General features: G+C 41.0%; 1 protein-coding gene across 2 annotated transcripts; it reads right to left on the bottom strand.

Annotated features, from left to right (window-relative positions):
* Positions 1-4,059: 4,059 nt before the first annotated feature.
* Positions 4,060-14,187, bottom strand: LOC121539562 (paired box protein Pax-9). 2 transcript variants are annotated; one of them, XM_041848146.2, is made up of 4 exons: positions 13,870-14,187; positions 12,546-13,178; positions 9,990-10,141; positions 4,060-5,586 (listed from the first exon to the last, which is right to left on the bottom strand). In XM_041848146.2, exons 1-4 carry the CDS (start codon positions 13,871-13,873, stop codon positions 5,314-5,316), a joined length of 1,062 nt encoding a protein of 353 aa, XP_041704080.1. In that variant the 5' UTR covers positions 13,874-14,187; the 3' UTR covers positions 4,060-5,313. The 2 variants fall into 2 exon arrangements, with proteins under 2 accessions (XP_041704080.1, XP_041704081.1); XM_041848147.2 differs by lacking the exon at positions 9,990-10,141 and having other exon boundaries at positions 12,589-13,178; positions 13,870-14,185.
* Positions 14,188-14,749: the final 562 nt, after the last annotated feature.

Genomic DNA, 14,749 nt, shown 5'->3' with positions numbered 1-14,749 from the left:
TCTCTCCTTCTCTCTCTCCTTTCTCCCCTTTCCCTGGAAGCAGTCAGCAGTAGGCTATGTTGAGTCAGGTTGCTATTTGACACTCATCATTAATGTGTGAGCTGCTCTCTGCCAAAATGGAAAGGCTCCCGGTTTTGCCCAGAGGCCCACTGTACGGTCGATGATAGACTTAACAACTGAAGTCTGTGGATGGATGGAATTGTAAATGCTTAACCTGTTCGCTTCGTAATGGGGTGTCGATGCATGTGTTTGTTTGGGTCTCGACTTCTTGCAACGTGTTCGGTACGTGTACTGGAGTAACGTAGCAACGCAGTAAACTCCTCCCTCCTCACACACACATACAGGCATGCAAACTGTAACACCTTCCCCCTTACTGAACATATACCGCCACGCTCTACTCTGGCCTCGCCATTCTCCGTTCCTCACCCCCCCACCTGTGTATGAATTCCTTGCTCTCTGTTGTCTGTCTCCAACGCTGACATGTCTTCCTCAGAATGGCCTATCCCTGTCTCCTCTTTGACAGCCGTGCAATCATGAGAAAACATGCAGTAGCCTTATCACAGCTTAAATTAAGTAGCAGCGTATTCTTTTCCTACCAGGTCACAGTAGATATAGAGGGAACTGAAAGATGAAAATACTGTATCCACAGTATTTGTAGGCAGTGTTGGGGAGTAGTGAACTACATGTAGTTCAACTACATTTTGCAGTAGCTTGGGTGTAGTTTAACTAAATTCTAATCTAGGTAGTGTTTTCAGTAGTTAATACATTTTTTGCCATGTAGCGTTGTAGCTAACTACTGGAACTACACGCACTGTTTTTTGCATAAGGAAAAGACAATGCAATCATTTCCTTTATTTTTCGGCATCAGACCTGCCTCATTCTCACTTGAAACATCGTTTTTTTGTGTGTGTTAACATATGACCCCAAAGTGATCTGTTCTTGCAATTTGTAGTATATGACATTTCAGATTTACACATGATCATTTATCACTAAGTAGTTAAGCTGTAGTGAACTGCTTTTTCAAAGTAACTTTAGTTAAGTAAACTATTATTTATTTTTTAAGTGTAGCTTTAGTGTAGCTTAACTTTTTTCAGTGTGAAGTAATTGGTAGCTTGGTCAACTATATTTTCAGAGTAGCTTCCCCAATACTGTGTGTAGGATCCATACTTCGAGTTTGACGGTAGTGTTCTGTGCTGACATGGTTAAAAATGGAAGGTACACTCACCCTAGTCTCTGAAAGCGTCATGCCACACACACACACACACACACCAGATGTGCAGAGGTTTGGCTCCCCAGAACGGATCTGCTCATTTATAGTTTTTACTCACCTGTGTGTTTAAACATGCTGTTTTTAAGACACATAGAAAACAATCGGTCTATTGTCACCTTCCTTTTAAAAACTGAACAAGAGCACGGCTAACCCCATGTATTCCAGTAGTTGTGTGTGTGTGTAGCACCCTGCTCAGTGTTACTTTTGTAGACAGCGTGCGTGCATGAAATGTACTCTTAACCCATGTATTCCAGCAGTAGTGTGTGTATAGCAACCTTTAGTTCGAGCTTGTGTTGTTTCTGATTGCGTGGAGTGTCGTAAAGATAACCATGTGACATTTGGAGGCAGACTCAACATCATTAATTAACAACACATGTTTTCTTTCCCCCCTTCATTCTTAAAATGACAGTTCCCCTATTAGACCTCACTACCATAACGTTTGACCTACATTACATACATGAAGAGTGGCCAGATTACACTAAAGAGAGCCCATAGTATTACGTCAAAAGATTTTATAGTTGTTTACAAACATTTTGATCATAGATTTTCTTGCCGTTAGTCTGGCGTTGTTTTGTTTTAATCTGTTTTTTTCTTCCCACTATTGTAAAGCGGCTTTGGGTCATTGGAAAGCGCTATATAAGTCCCATGTATTATTATTATATTTTAAAAGCAATGGCTTTATTTAATGTGGTTATATTTTGGTTTCGTTCCTATGAGCCAAAAGTAATGGACTTTGTCCAAGAGTGATGTGTTTTAGTAGTTAAGAAAATCATGTTTCTCTTGTTTTAGTTGATTTGTCAGTGTATATCAACCCAGACTGTGTAGCAGCCAATCTTTTCACACCTCTCATGTCTTAAGGTTGAGCGCCATGACTTGTTTGTTCTTCCTGTTGTTTGATGATGGATTGAAGGGATTCTTAGTAGGGCTGGTACAGTGTATGTTTATCTCACTGTGAAACTCTGTGGTTTTATGCACAGTCAAAAACAACACTACGATCCCAGAGTAGTAGTGCTGATATAGGATCATTCCCCCATCCTCGTCCCCGTCCATGCAATCTGTCATTGGAATCTAAAAGGCAAAACAGATCCTAAATCAGCACTCCTACTCTGAGACTCTTTATACATACGGCTCCTGATCATCTCACTGCATCTCTGTGATGTGGTTCACGTATGGTCAAAAACAACACTAGGATCTCTGATGCAACGGTCCGTGACCACTGGATGCGGGGGAGAGTGCTTTCCAAGTCAAATAAGCACCGGCCTGCAAAGGCACAGAGGGACTGTTTATGCTGTAACACTGGAGTGCTGGGCTGTTGGGAACTTGGGCACCCATCCCCTTTCCTTTGTATGTTAATGTGTAATAGCTCCCGAGTCCCATCAAGCTTACACACACTTCTCTCTCACACACGCACACACACACATATATATATATATACACACACACACCTCTGAAACCTCCATCCTTGCCCATATAATATATTAATGATGTATACTTTGTAAAAGAGCTGCCATGTTTCATCAAGCTCACATACACAGACACACACACACTCACACAAACAAACATGTACACACCTCTCTGCAGCACAACCTCAGCCCGGTGCTGCTGACCTGCTGTTCGCTAAGGACTTAATGAATGTACACACTCTAGGTCAGGTGGCTGGTGACCTCACAAACCACAGGCAAATCAGTCTGTCATTGTCAGTACTAGTCTCTGAGTTGGAGTGCAGTCGGTTTGCTACTCCAACATACATACATACATACACATACTCTCTCTCTCTCCTCCCTCCATCAGCCCCTTGATCAGACAGACACAATGCCATTAGAGGCACAAAGGCTTTTACTTATACCTAGAAGACAAAAACAGGTACCAAAACAGTGGCCTTGTGGTTAGTGCTTTACCCTGTTCATGTCAAACACTTCTTGAGACACTCATTGAATCACTCTCTTTTGGTCACTTTTTATGCACAATATTCTCAGATCCATTGAGACTGAAAAAATGTACTATTAAAAACCATTTGAAATGTATCAATGTGTATCTTAGAAAAAATGTATTTAAAACTACAACAAATAAATGTTATCTACGCCAGAAGCTGTGTATTTTAATATGGGTAAAGATATTATCCGTAGGAGAAGAAGGTTACAATGGTCAAAATTAATTCAGCACATGCGTAATTGGAATGCGGCCTACCTATTCAGAGTCAAAATGCCATGAAGGGGAAAAGGAGAAAGAACGAGATTTGTTCTCCATGGATTGCGAAACTGTAGAGCACCCGTCCGCAACCTTACAACGTTTTTCCTAGCCCAAATTACAAGTGAAACAATTTTATATGAGACAGCCTACATATACCCTCTGCCATGACATCACTACGCACGATGCACTATTGGAATTACGCACGCAACATGCGGTCCTTCTCGCCTCATGGCAAGCGAACATTAGGTTGGCAACAGAAAGTAGCAACACACAGAGAACGTTTTGAGAAGTTATTGTAAATACTGTAAATGTTCTGCCATTCTGACCCTCGAGTCGTAGCCAACAAATGGCCTAATATCACTGACACATTTTTACGATTTTATGACCATCAAAAATCTTTCATGTAGGCCTAAAATGTATCATATTATTGCATATATTTATAAAACACTTGGTTAATTTAGTACAAAGACGCGTGTGACTTTTAAAAGTGTGTAGAATATTATTTCACGCAGAAGGTATTTTTTGATAGTCCTCCTAACACATGAGTTTTTGAAAGGTCTTTGAAACAACTGCTACAATTCAGGAAAAATCGGGTAAAATCCAAACAAATTTCCTTTAATTAAGATACATTCAATTTCATTGTGCATAGATTGGAACTGTGCAGCTTTACTGTTTTATCATAATGTAGTTTCAAACATTACAGAGAAGACTAATGCCAAATGCTGTCAAAGTGTGTTGGGAACATCCCTGTAGGCCTATACTGTTTCCACCGTTGCCTTCTGATGTAATAATTGCACTTCGTTCAACCATAGTACCTTTTAGTCAGTCTAATAAATAAACATTAGGATAACTTCTCCGAAGCTTTGGCATACATTTAAGTCGAGAAGTGAAAAAACTTTGTTCAATTTTAAGATTGTAACTTTTATCAAAATCATAAACAAAAAAGAAAAATACAAACATCCAAAACAATGGCAACTGATATCACCCCTGAATCACTTAAATGCAAATGTTGTTTTCCTCATGGTTGTGATTGTCATACAGTACTTTAGCTCCTGTCCCTAATAACATTTGCGGAGAAGTGTTCAGAAATGGGTTTAAGAGGCAAGCTCTTGATGAGGATGGCACAATGTCCTCCTTGGAAATATGAGAAACAGCCAGTCAGTCCTTCAATACACCTGTCCTGAAAGCTTTCTGCAGGGCCACAGACCAGTGTCATGTCTGTAGATAGTGTGGAAAGTGTGGCAAGGCTTCCCTTCCATGTCCTGTCTGTTAACTTGAGTTCTCCACACCATGGCTTTGGTATGGAAGAGAATGTTGTGATGGATATGGGACCTAGGAAAGGTCACCATGTCTTGGTATGGAAGAGAATGTTGTGATGGATATGGGACCTAGGAAAGGTCACCATGTCTTGGTATGGAAGAGAATGTTGTGATGGATATGGGACTTAGGTGAGGTCACCGTGTCTTGGTATGGAAGAGAATGTTGTGATGGATATGGGACTTAGGTGAGGTCACCATGTCTTGGTATGGAAGAGAATGTTATGATGGATATGGGACCTAGGTGAGGTCACCATGTCTTGGTATGGAAGAGAATGTTATGATGGATATGGGACCTAGGTGAGGTCACCATATAAATACAGAAGAGGTGATTGTTTGTAATGAGCTGACCCATGGTAAAGGAGGACTTATTTCTCCATCTGTCCTTCTTCCTTCCTTCCTTCCTTCCTTCCTTCCTTCCTTCCTTCCTTCCTTCCTCCCTCCTCTTTTATCTCCATCCGCCCGTCCGTCTGTCCTGCTCCCCCTCTTCTTCCCTCTCCCTCTGTCTCTCCGTCCGACCGCCCGTCTGTCTGTGTTCTACAGTGCTGAGGCGGTGATGGCGTGGGCATTGGGGTGGATGGCGTCACGGTGGTGGGCTGTCAAACCCTTGAAGGCCAGCGGAGCGGCGACGTTGTCACAGCTGTGGTGAGAGCGAGCACTGCCACTGTGCGGCTGCCATGTGGGACCGGTCACATAGGCCGACGTGGTGGCGCTGTACCCCATGTAGGGCGACACTGGGGTGGGAGGGGGGTAGGCTGGGATGCTGGGCGCTGTGACATAACTGTTCACTGTGGGCAAGCCACTCTGCATCTGTCAGGGAGAGGAGAGAGAGAGGATGGTGAAACTATAGAAATAGAATGTCATTCTAGTTCTGTGGGTGAGACATAGGTAGAGCGGTAGGTATAGAGACAACTGTTCACTGTGCATGGGCAGGCCGGTTGTCTGTTAGAGGGAGAGAGAGAGGAGAGAAACACAAAGTTAGACAGAGGTAGAGAGAGAAGGTGAGACATGGGGAGGAGGAGAGGCCCAAGGAACATGTGGTATAAAACGACAGTGAGGGAAGTGGAGTGGGACGAGGAAAAGGAGCGCGAGATGGAGAAGTGGGAGTAGGTTAGGGTTGAGTTAGAATGTGAGTGAAGGGTACAGAGGTGAGGTATACATCAGGTAAGATGGGAGAAGAGTGTGAATGGGGGCTGAATACAATAGGGGCTAGGAGAAGTTGAGGGTTTATTGAGCGGGAGGAGATGTGGAATGACAGAAATGATGAAGGGAATGGGGAAAGAAAAGTACAGTAACTTTTGGCACCATTACAAAACATAACTTGGAGAATGGACACACAATTGTTTCAACATTATGTGTCAGATATTATATGCATGGGTGGTCTATTCTATGACTAGTGAGAATAAAAATGGTTTCTGCAGAAGAGAGGAGATACTTCTCGTTCCTGTCTAATGGCCCAGGATTTCCTCAACTTAAACACCCATTGCCTATAGTTTTTTTCTTTCGACTGAAATCCACGGCCATGACGGGGCACGTGCAATACTCAAATTCTGATTGCTTTCAGTTTTTAAGGAGCCTATATATTTAAGTGATATTTTATATTTCACTAAGAAAGATGCTATATGCCAACTTACATAATGGCATTTTAGTTTGGGGTTAATTTATCTAATTATTCTACCGAGTATTTCCATAGGCCTACTGCTTTTAATTTATGTTTAGTTTTTTCAAGATATTTGAATTTGTGAAAACTAAAAATTGTTCAGGAAGAAGCCCAGCCTAGCACATGTTGCCTTATATTAATTTGATACACACATCACACACATACAGGTTTATTGGAATAGGCTAAATTCAGTCGATCAAATCCTGAAATTCTACACGACTTGCTTTTCGTATAGGCCTACTTTTTGTTTGTTTTCCTCCTTTATTTGTCAATATTAAATGTTAAGTCATACTTTTAAAAAACGACAGTCCTTGGCTTGCCTGTTGTGCGCGAGAGCTCTATTAACGTCTATCGATTATACAGTCAATTCTGGCAAACGGAAAAGACAGGCTTACCAATTAAATTGTAGTTTTTTATTTCGTTACATAATTCGCATTATTTTTGGTTATCGTTTCCATGCTGTGTATTTTATCTACCGCACAAACATCTAACGCACACGATGACTGATCTGAGAATAATCACGATATTGACGGTTACAAGCAATTCAAATTACAATTGAATGGGCAGCCACTGAATACACTATCATTGATATAAGAAAACGCTGCACAAGGCAGTCTTTAGCCTAATAAGAAATATGTTCTCATATTTATTAGAATCCAATATCTCGAGGTATTTAGGCTAGCCTACAGTAGCCTTGAAATGCATTAAATGCGGTAATAATAAATAATAGCCTAACTGTAGGAAAAATGCTGTCGTATCGAAAATGTCAGTTAAAACCAGTGATTGGACATTAGCATGAAACCTAATGGTCTATGTTATGTTATGTCTGATAAAAAAAAACAATTCCATAGACTCTAGAGTACCGGAGCGGAAGAAAGGCATTTAAAAATCACATCCGAGCCGCGGGCACTGTTTATGTATGTGCGTGTCATTACCTTAAATCGAAATTTAATGATCCAATTCTTCTTCCAGAGAGTGACATGATAGCCTACCCTCAGCCCCGTTGGCGCAGGACTGGGACTCCTCAAGTACAGTTAAGAGAACATCAGGCACTACATGTAGGCCTACTGTAGGCCTATTGAACCCAAAGATAAGATGTATTTATTTTATTTCAGGCTAGGCTACATCTAGATTATTATTATTGTATTTTTTATGCTTAAGTGTGTGTTGGATTTTTTATTTTTCATTCCAATCAGTAAATAGCTGCGCTGTTGCCGCTGCATAAACTACTACATGCGCTGTTCGCTGACACTATTTTAGCAAAGTCATTGAATTTGTAAATAATCAATATATAGCAATTGACCTTCAGCTTTTTGAAAGTCCCCACTCCTTACTTCAGTCGCCACAAGACTACTCGAGTTGTATTATAAGGAGGGAGTGACTGTGGGTGTGTATAGGGTGAGGGCGGACGAGTTGTGTGTTCAAAGTGCGTGCAGACTGCAGTGCTTTGAAATATGGGCCTATAGGATAGCCTATGCACCATTTTGAAAGGGTTTAGTACATCAGCAATGTATCATCTACAAATAAAGTTCAATTGACAATTATAGGCATTATAGCAGCCTGTGGCACGCAGCGAAAGACATACTTTGAAATTGGGCGTTTGAATAGATTAAAACCTTACAAATTACAATCAAAATAGTTGAAAATTGTTCGAATATTAAGTATTTGACTTTGACATACAAAATCACAAAATATAAAGTACGTAGGCCTAAATAAAGTAAAAATACAGAATTGACCTATGGCTGATTATGCTATTTATAGGCCTACTGTTCATATAGGCATTAGGCAACGTTTTTTACTTTATATTTTTTATCCCAGCGAGTTATATCACCGGCGCCGCGTGTGTTATTCTGCATCATTTGTCTCCATTGATGCATCTAACGGTAGTCTATTGAATAAATTGAGGTTTCTATGCATAACTCGCATGTCTTTTAGTTTTCAATACTGAGTGTTTAACACCTAGGCCTACTTAATGTATTCACATTTAGGCCTACAATATGAAAAGGCGTCAATACTCCGGAATTAGTTTTGGCTTATCTTACACAAGGAGTTAAATCGCGTGGCTCCGACGATATATCATACCAACTATGCATGCCTCCCCCTTTCACTTTCTCACACATACTATATCACTCATGCACGCTCTCGCTCACACTCCCTGTCCTCTCCCTCGTGCCTCCACCTCACACGTTGTTTGTACCGTTTGCAGTCTATATATTATTTTGCAACATAAAATGCACCATATTTTCTAACACAAGACTACACCGAGTCTAGTGAGACGTTTTTCATTAAACCTTTGGAATTAAACAAAGTTCATACACACTAAAATATAATATGTTTTTAGACTATAGGCCTATTAGTGGGATAAGCTTCGATGGAATGTACTCACAATTTCAGCAATGCATTTCAGCTTCTATTAGATCAGCGTGCAAATTATTATTGGGGGTTAAGTGTTAACATAGGCCTAAATATAGCCTAGTCTACTGGCCAAAATATATAAATGTGTCATTACGTTTTAATTATTTAAACTTAAGTCTTATTATTCATTTACATTAGGCCTAATATTAGTTATTTTAGCACATTGGCTAAGACAATATGGAAATGTAATGCAATTAGGAAATCTTAATGATCCTTGGAAGCATAAAATATACAACCATAACACTCAAATTTAAATTTAAACATTTATATAATCTTTCTCCAATAGCTAGACTTTTATTATTAACTTATGAGTCGGTCTGTCTCTCTGTTTCGTGCCTATGGATTTTCTCTTCTCGCAAAAAAAAAATAACGGTAGAAACGTCTCCAATGACATAAATCAACCACCTGATTCCTCGGGCCATATATGGGAAAATATGAGGACTTGAGAAGTCTATATAAAATGTGTTTTTTTCTTCGTTCATATCCCTAAAGTCTAAACCTTGTAAGACAAAGACAAGTGGCTGCAAAATACTAAGTTAAAAAATACACCGATTTTCTAAAAAAAAATAACAAAATAATTACATTTCCCAAAACTATTATGCCTTTATGTCTATATCTACAAGGTTTGGCTATATCGACAAAAGCTGTTCTATTTAAATCTACATTTGGCGTGCTACGCTAATGACAGCCATTAAGCTTCTCAGTACATGGCAAGTTGTCAACATGCTATCACATGCAAGGGAATTGATGGGTCATGGGGTCCCAGGTATATAGTTAATTTGTCACAGAACTAAATCAAGCATATGCCGATGATGGTTACAAAACTACAACACGTAATAGCAATGTAATAGCACAGTAGGCCTAATGTAGCCAGAAGAACAACCCATAGCCTAAGCCCAAACACTGCTGTGTGGTGCCTTGTTTAGAGGCATACCGCCCACACCCAGCGGAGAGAGCGTGTGAATATGACTGAAAGCACCGAGAAAGCATACTCGGCTTGTATGCTGATTATACATTAAGTGTGGGACAAAAATTTAAGGTCATCATATTATACTACACCTTTGTTGAGATTAACACACATCAGGTTAGAGATGGGTGAGGGTGACATTTTATAGATCAAGGAGGTGTTTCCTTTTACCTGTGTGTATTTTGCTTCAGGTTCTATAGAATGCGGTGGTTTATCCAGCACGCCATTGACTAGTGGAGAGCTTGCTGACGGCGGAAAATGTGTCCTGTTTATAACGCTCCATTCTTCTAGTTTGGCACTGGGAAAGGACGAACTGTCACTAACTGCATGGGGCAAAACAGACAGAGACAGAGGAGAGGGAAGTCAGAGGAGATGAACCGAAGAGAGTTCACGCCACCACTCCCATCTACCATTCTAGGCATTCATATCACCTCACCCCCTACACCTTTTTAGCAAAACCCCCAACAAAAAGTTATCCTGCAAAGACACGAAAAATACTTGAAATAGCAACGATCATCATTTGCGATTTTATGCATGGACATTCCTATACTTAAAAAGCTTTTCTGCATCTCAAATATGAATTAAGCCTAGGCCTACTTATTTTGTCCAGAGGGCGCCTAGTAATTTATCTGTTTACATGGTCGGATCTGAAATAATACCCCAGAACCCGTGTGTGTGTGTGTGTGTGTGTGTGTGTGTATGTGTGTGTCTTTGCCCTACCCTTAGCCTACTGATCAAACCGGGACAGCTCATTGCTAAAAGGAATGCAAGATGATTCTTCCGTGTAATGGTCAGTAACATTTAACCAAACCCATCTTTCTGTGGGGACAAATTAGATGTACTCTAACCGTTTCCCCTTTGTACATGATGGATATTATATTATACACGGTTCCTGACATTTAGAATTGGAAAAGCAAGCCCACCAGTGTTGTAACTTGAGAAGACCATTGAGTCGATTATTTTTTTCCTCAACCCCTTTTCTTTCTTTCAACAAAGCAGGATTCACTTGGAGTTGAGTATTTTGTGCATAGACGTGTTAAACTATTTTTGTAGGTCTAAAATGTTTGGGTCTCTTGCTATTTCCTAAATAATCCTTCACTGACATAAAGCTGTCTTAGGTTAATTCAAGGCAGGAATATACATGGTACTTTATTTTCCTTTCTTGATGGCACGGTAGGCCTGACCTATAAAATAGTGCAGTGCAATGCGAAAGGTGTGTGTGTGAGAGAGAGAGAGTGCCATTTGATGACCAACGCCTTTCGAAATATCGCCATAATTGAAATGCAAATATGATGATTTACGCATCTTTATGCATAGGCCTGTAGTTCTAGGCACGAGGCCGATACTCGCCATATGCGTTTTAGTGATATTTTTCAACGCTCTTATTCTTAGAATAGGTCTACTGTATTCATCCACTGTTGTAGTGTAAACCCAATAGCAGTTCTATACCATAGTAAGGTATTTTTTTTATGAAAACCAGAGTCTCGAGGCTGGCGAAGTGATTGTGGCGCTAAAAGGCCTCACGTCATTCAGTGTACATTATACTTATTTCGGCTTTCAAAACCTGCCGCAAACATCTGCTAATAATTTGGAAATGCATAAATTGTTTATAAAGTCATCCTTTGAGAACACATTCCTCCCCGGGATTTCTTGTTCGGCTTGAAGATCTGCGCTGCATTTGAGGAGCGAAGCCTTGTTGTTTAGATTGTCTGAGTTAAGTTAATACATGGAATGGCCGAGGCCTCATGGATCTAATGAGGACTATACAAGCACTAAGGAGAAGGGCATGTTTATATCCACAAGGCGGTGAGGCCTGAGGCCGTTCTAACTTCTGACAGAAGCACGGTTATGACAAGCTCATAGGTGGTCGACTGACATCTAACACTCTCTTTGCTAACACAAGAAACGTTGTCACTAAAAATTGTATTCACAACAACTGTAATGTATCATGATTGATGGAGGTCAGATTTGCTTTAGAATGTTTCCAAAACAGACTTGTATTTGTGGTAGCACACTAGTGAAAACGAACTGTCCAAACATGACTGTAAGGAACAAAAACAAGTTCTCTAAACGTGGATAGGGCCTTTAGGGAACAACACAGGTCTAGTAGCCTAGTTCAATGTAGCCCCGTGTAGCCTATTGGATCAGCCTGGTGAAAGGATGTGAAACTGCATTTCAGGGGAGGGTATTTTGAAGCAAGGTATTCAATAACAAAATGTCTGGCTGTAAGACATGGCATGGCAAAGCTTTGAACACCTCATTTTGATTTGAGTTCATCTCCTCGTGCACCGCTGCGCCTTCCCTTCGTTATCCCACTAATATTCCACATCCGCCCCTTAATTATTAGTGCAAGCCTTCCTTTAACCATCTGTTTTAATGCAACCTTTGAACTAGGAACTAAACGTTACTCATGTATGCACTCACCAATACTGGCAAAAGAACACATAATTAACTTAGCCAATTTATTTTTGCATTTCGTTGCAGAATAGTCACTCTTTTATCTGTTATTAGTAAGTAATATAGTGCATATACAGACCGGTATGTGCATTGGTCATATTTCTTTAAACTGCATAACTCCAAATTAATAAAGTTACACATCTTGCCACTATGCCTTCTACACACGAACACACACACACAGAGACCCTGACACATGCGTTTTCCTATTAATTTGAACCATTTACTAAAGCAATTGGTTTGCCCGTGTACCAAAGTAAAAATCATGCTTACTTTGTTGCTCTGTTATCGACCGAATCCCCAGAATATCTGTTACCGAGTGGGAGGAGGGCCATATCCTGTGCATAGCCATGTGTCCGGGTAGGGTAGGCATGCCCGGGGGAGTTGGTACTTTGGTCCCAGAGGCTCCGATGGGGGTCGGATAGGAGTATATGTGGTTGTATGGTAGCGTTGGTTGTGGTGGTGGGTGAGACGACTGCTTGCTGGACTCATACTGACTCTGCTGGGACAGATTCCCAATCTTGTTGCGGAGGATCCTACTGATGGAGCTCACAGATGGTAGATTGAACTTGTCACAAACTCCGTCAGCCAGTAGCCTGTCCCGGATCTCCCAAGCGAAGATACCCGGGTCCCTCTGCTTGTATGTCCGTATGTGCTTGACTACTGTAGGCGTGGTGACCCGTGGTTTGCTGCCCCCGATCGCTCCCGGGAGTATAGAGCCGGTCTCGTTGTACCGGGCCAGTATCTTGCTGACGCAGCCGTGGGAGACCCGGAGCTGTCTGCTGATGTCGCAAGGCCTGATGCCCAGCTGGGCGAGCTCTACAATCCGCAGCCGGATTGCGTTGGGTAGCGGTCTGCCGTTGACAAAAACACCGCCGAGCTGGTTCACCTCTCCAAAGGCTGGCTCTGGTGTCATGGAAACATATACAGAGGCAACACAATGAAACACAAATCTTAAATTAGACGACTTGTAGCCATAGTAGCCTGCAATCACAACAAGGCCCTTTAGGACTAGTGTTGTTAATCATGCCTCCCCTTCCTGAGTCCTTCGTCGACATACTGCGGTCTGCAACGTCGTTTTCAACCCGTTTAGGACGAATTAAATGCTTATTTACAGCATATGGAATTACATGTATTGGGATATATATAGAATTTATAATGAACTCAAAACAGATGCGTAAAAATCAAATCAGTAAGCGTGTGATAAAAATAAAAACATGTCCCACCATTAGCCTAACCCCTGCAAATAAAAACCCCTCACTTTTTCAGTTTGTGCATAACATACTGCTACATTGTTATACCGTTGTATTTTAATTTCAATATATATTTGCAGTAAAACATGTTTTACGCGTAGCTATGCTATAGATTTACTAATTGGCTACTAATACTGGTAACTGGAGAAATCCCATTATAAAAACCAACTGAGGCTCAAAACTGTTCCATACAATCGCCATACAAGCCATAGGCCTACAATCATCATTGATTCATTAGAATGTAGGTATAATTCGTTCCTTGAAAGAGGTAGGAATTTCCGGGTCGAGTGCCTGTTATAGACTAACTCCATCATCGGCCACACAATATTTCCATATAAACTTACCCATTGCGTTTAGTCCACAAATTATTATTGGGATCTCGGAGTTACGCCTTCCGTCCAGTTCCGAGTCCAGTTTCGCTGGTGTCTGGAAACCTGTCTAGGGTAGCACAAATCCTCGCTCTCCTCCGGCCACCGGCACTGCATTAACCGAACTAACGATAGTAGCGAGAAGGACAAATCCGCGATGTGTTTCCTGATGGCAGCGGAGACAGGCTTACATTTCAATCCAGACAAATCATGGGCCGGACTTCCAAAAAAAGTATTCTCCGCGAGGCTAGGTCCACCAATGGAAGTTTGAGTTTATAGAGAGAAACTTTCCTATTGGTCTGAAAGTTTGTGCTCGTGCAGCAAGGCAACCCCCTCTCTTCCGGAACTACAGTCAGAGTTAACCTACCACCATGAATTGCAATTATGAATTGCACTACCATGGAATGGTAAATTACATATAAGTAAGTAATATTATATTAATATTGTGATTATGAATCATAACAATGAACTACGCTACAGGATACATCACCAATGCAATAATCCCCAATATAATAATAGGCAGTGGCACAAGTGTTTGGATTTTGTTTGCCTATATTGTCAGTGAGGAATGAATGTGGTATGAAAGTGAAATTGGTAGCCTACATATTGATATTTACATTTTAGTCATTTAGCAGACGCTCTTATCCAGAGCGACTTACAGTTAGTGAGTGCATACATTTTTTCATACTGGTCCCCCGTGGAAAACGAACCCACAACCCTGGCGTTGCAAGCGCCATGCTCTACCAACTGAGGTACACGGGACTATTCCCTCAGTTCAAATGGATAGCCTAACGTGTGTGGCTGTCTTAATTCACCAACCAAATAAATAGTAATAGTTGCACATCATGAAATGGAC

The sequence above is a fragment of the Coregonus clupeaformis genome, chromosome 25, assembly GCF_020615455.1.
Source record: "Coregonus clupeaformis isolate EN_2021a chromosome 25, ASM2061545v1, whole genome shotgun sequence".
In the NCBI taxonomy this organism is placed as follows: Eukaryota; Metazoa; Chordata; class Actinopteri; order Salmoniformes; family Salmonidae; genus Coregonus; species Coregonus clupeaformis.
The sequence above is the reverse complement of the archived record's forward strand: the minus strand, read 5'-3'. Positions and strand labels throughout refer to the sequence as shown.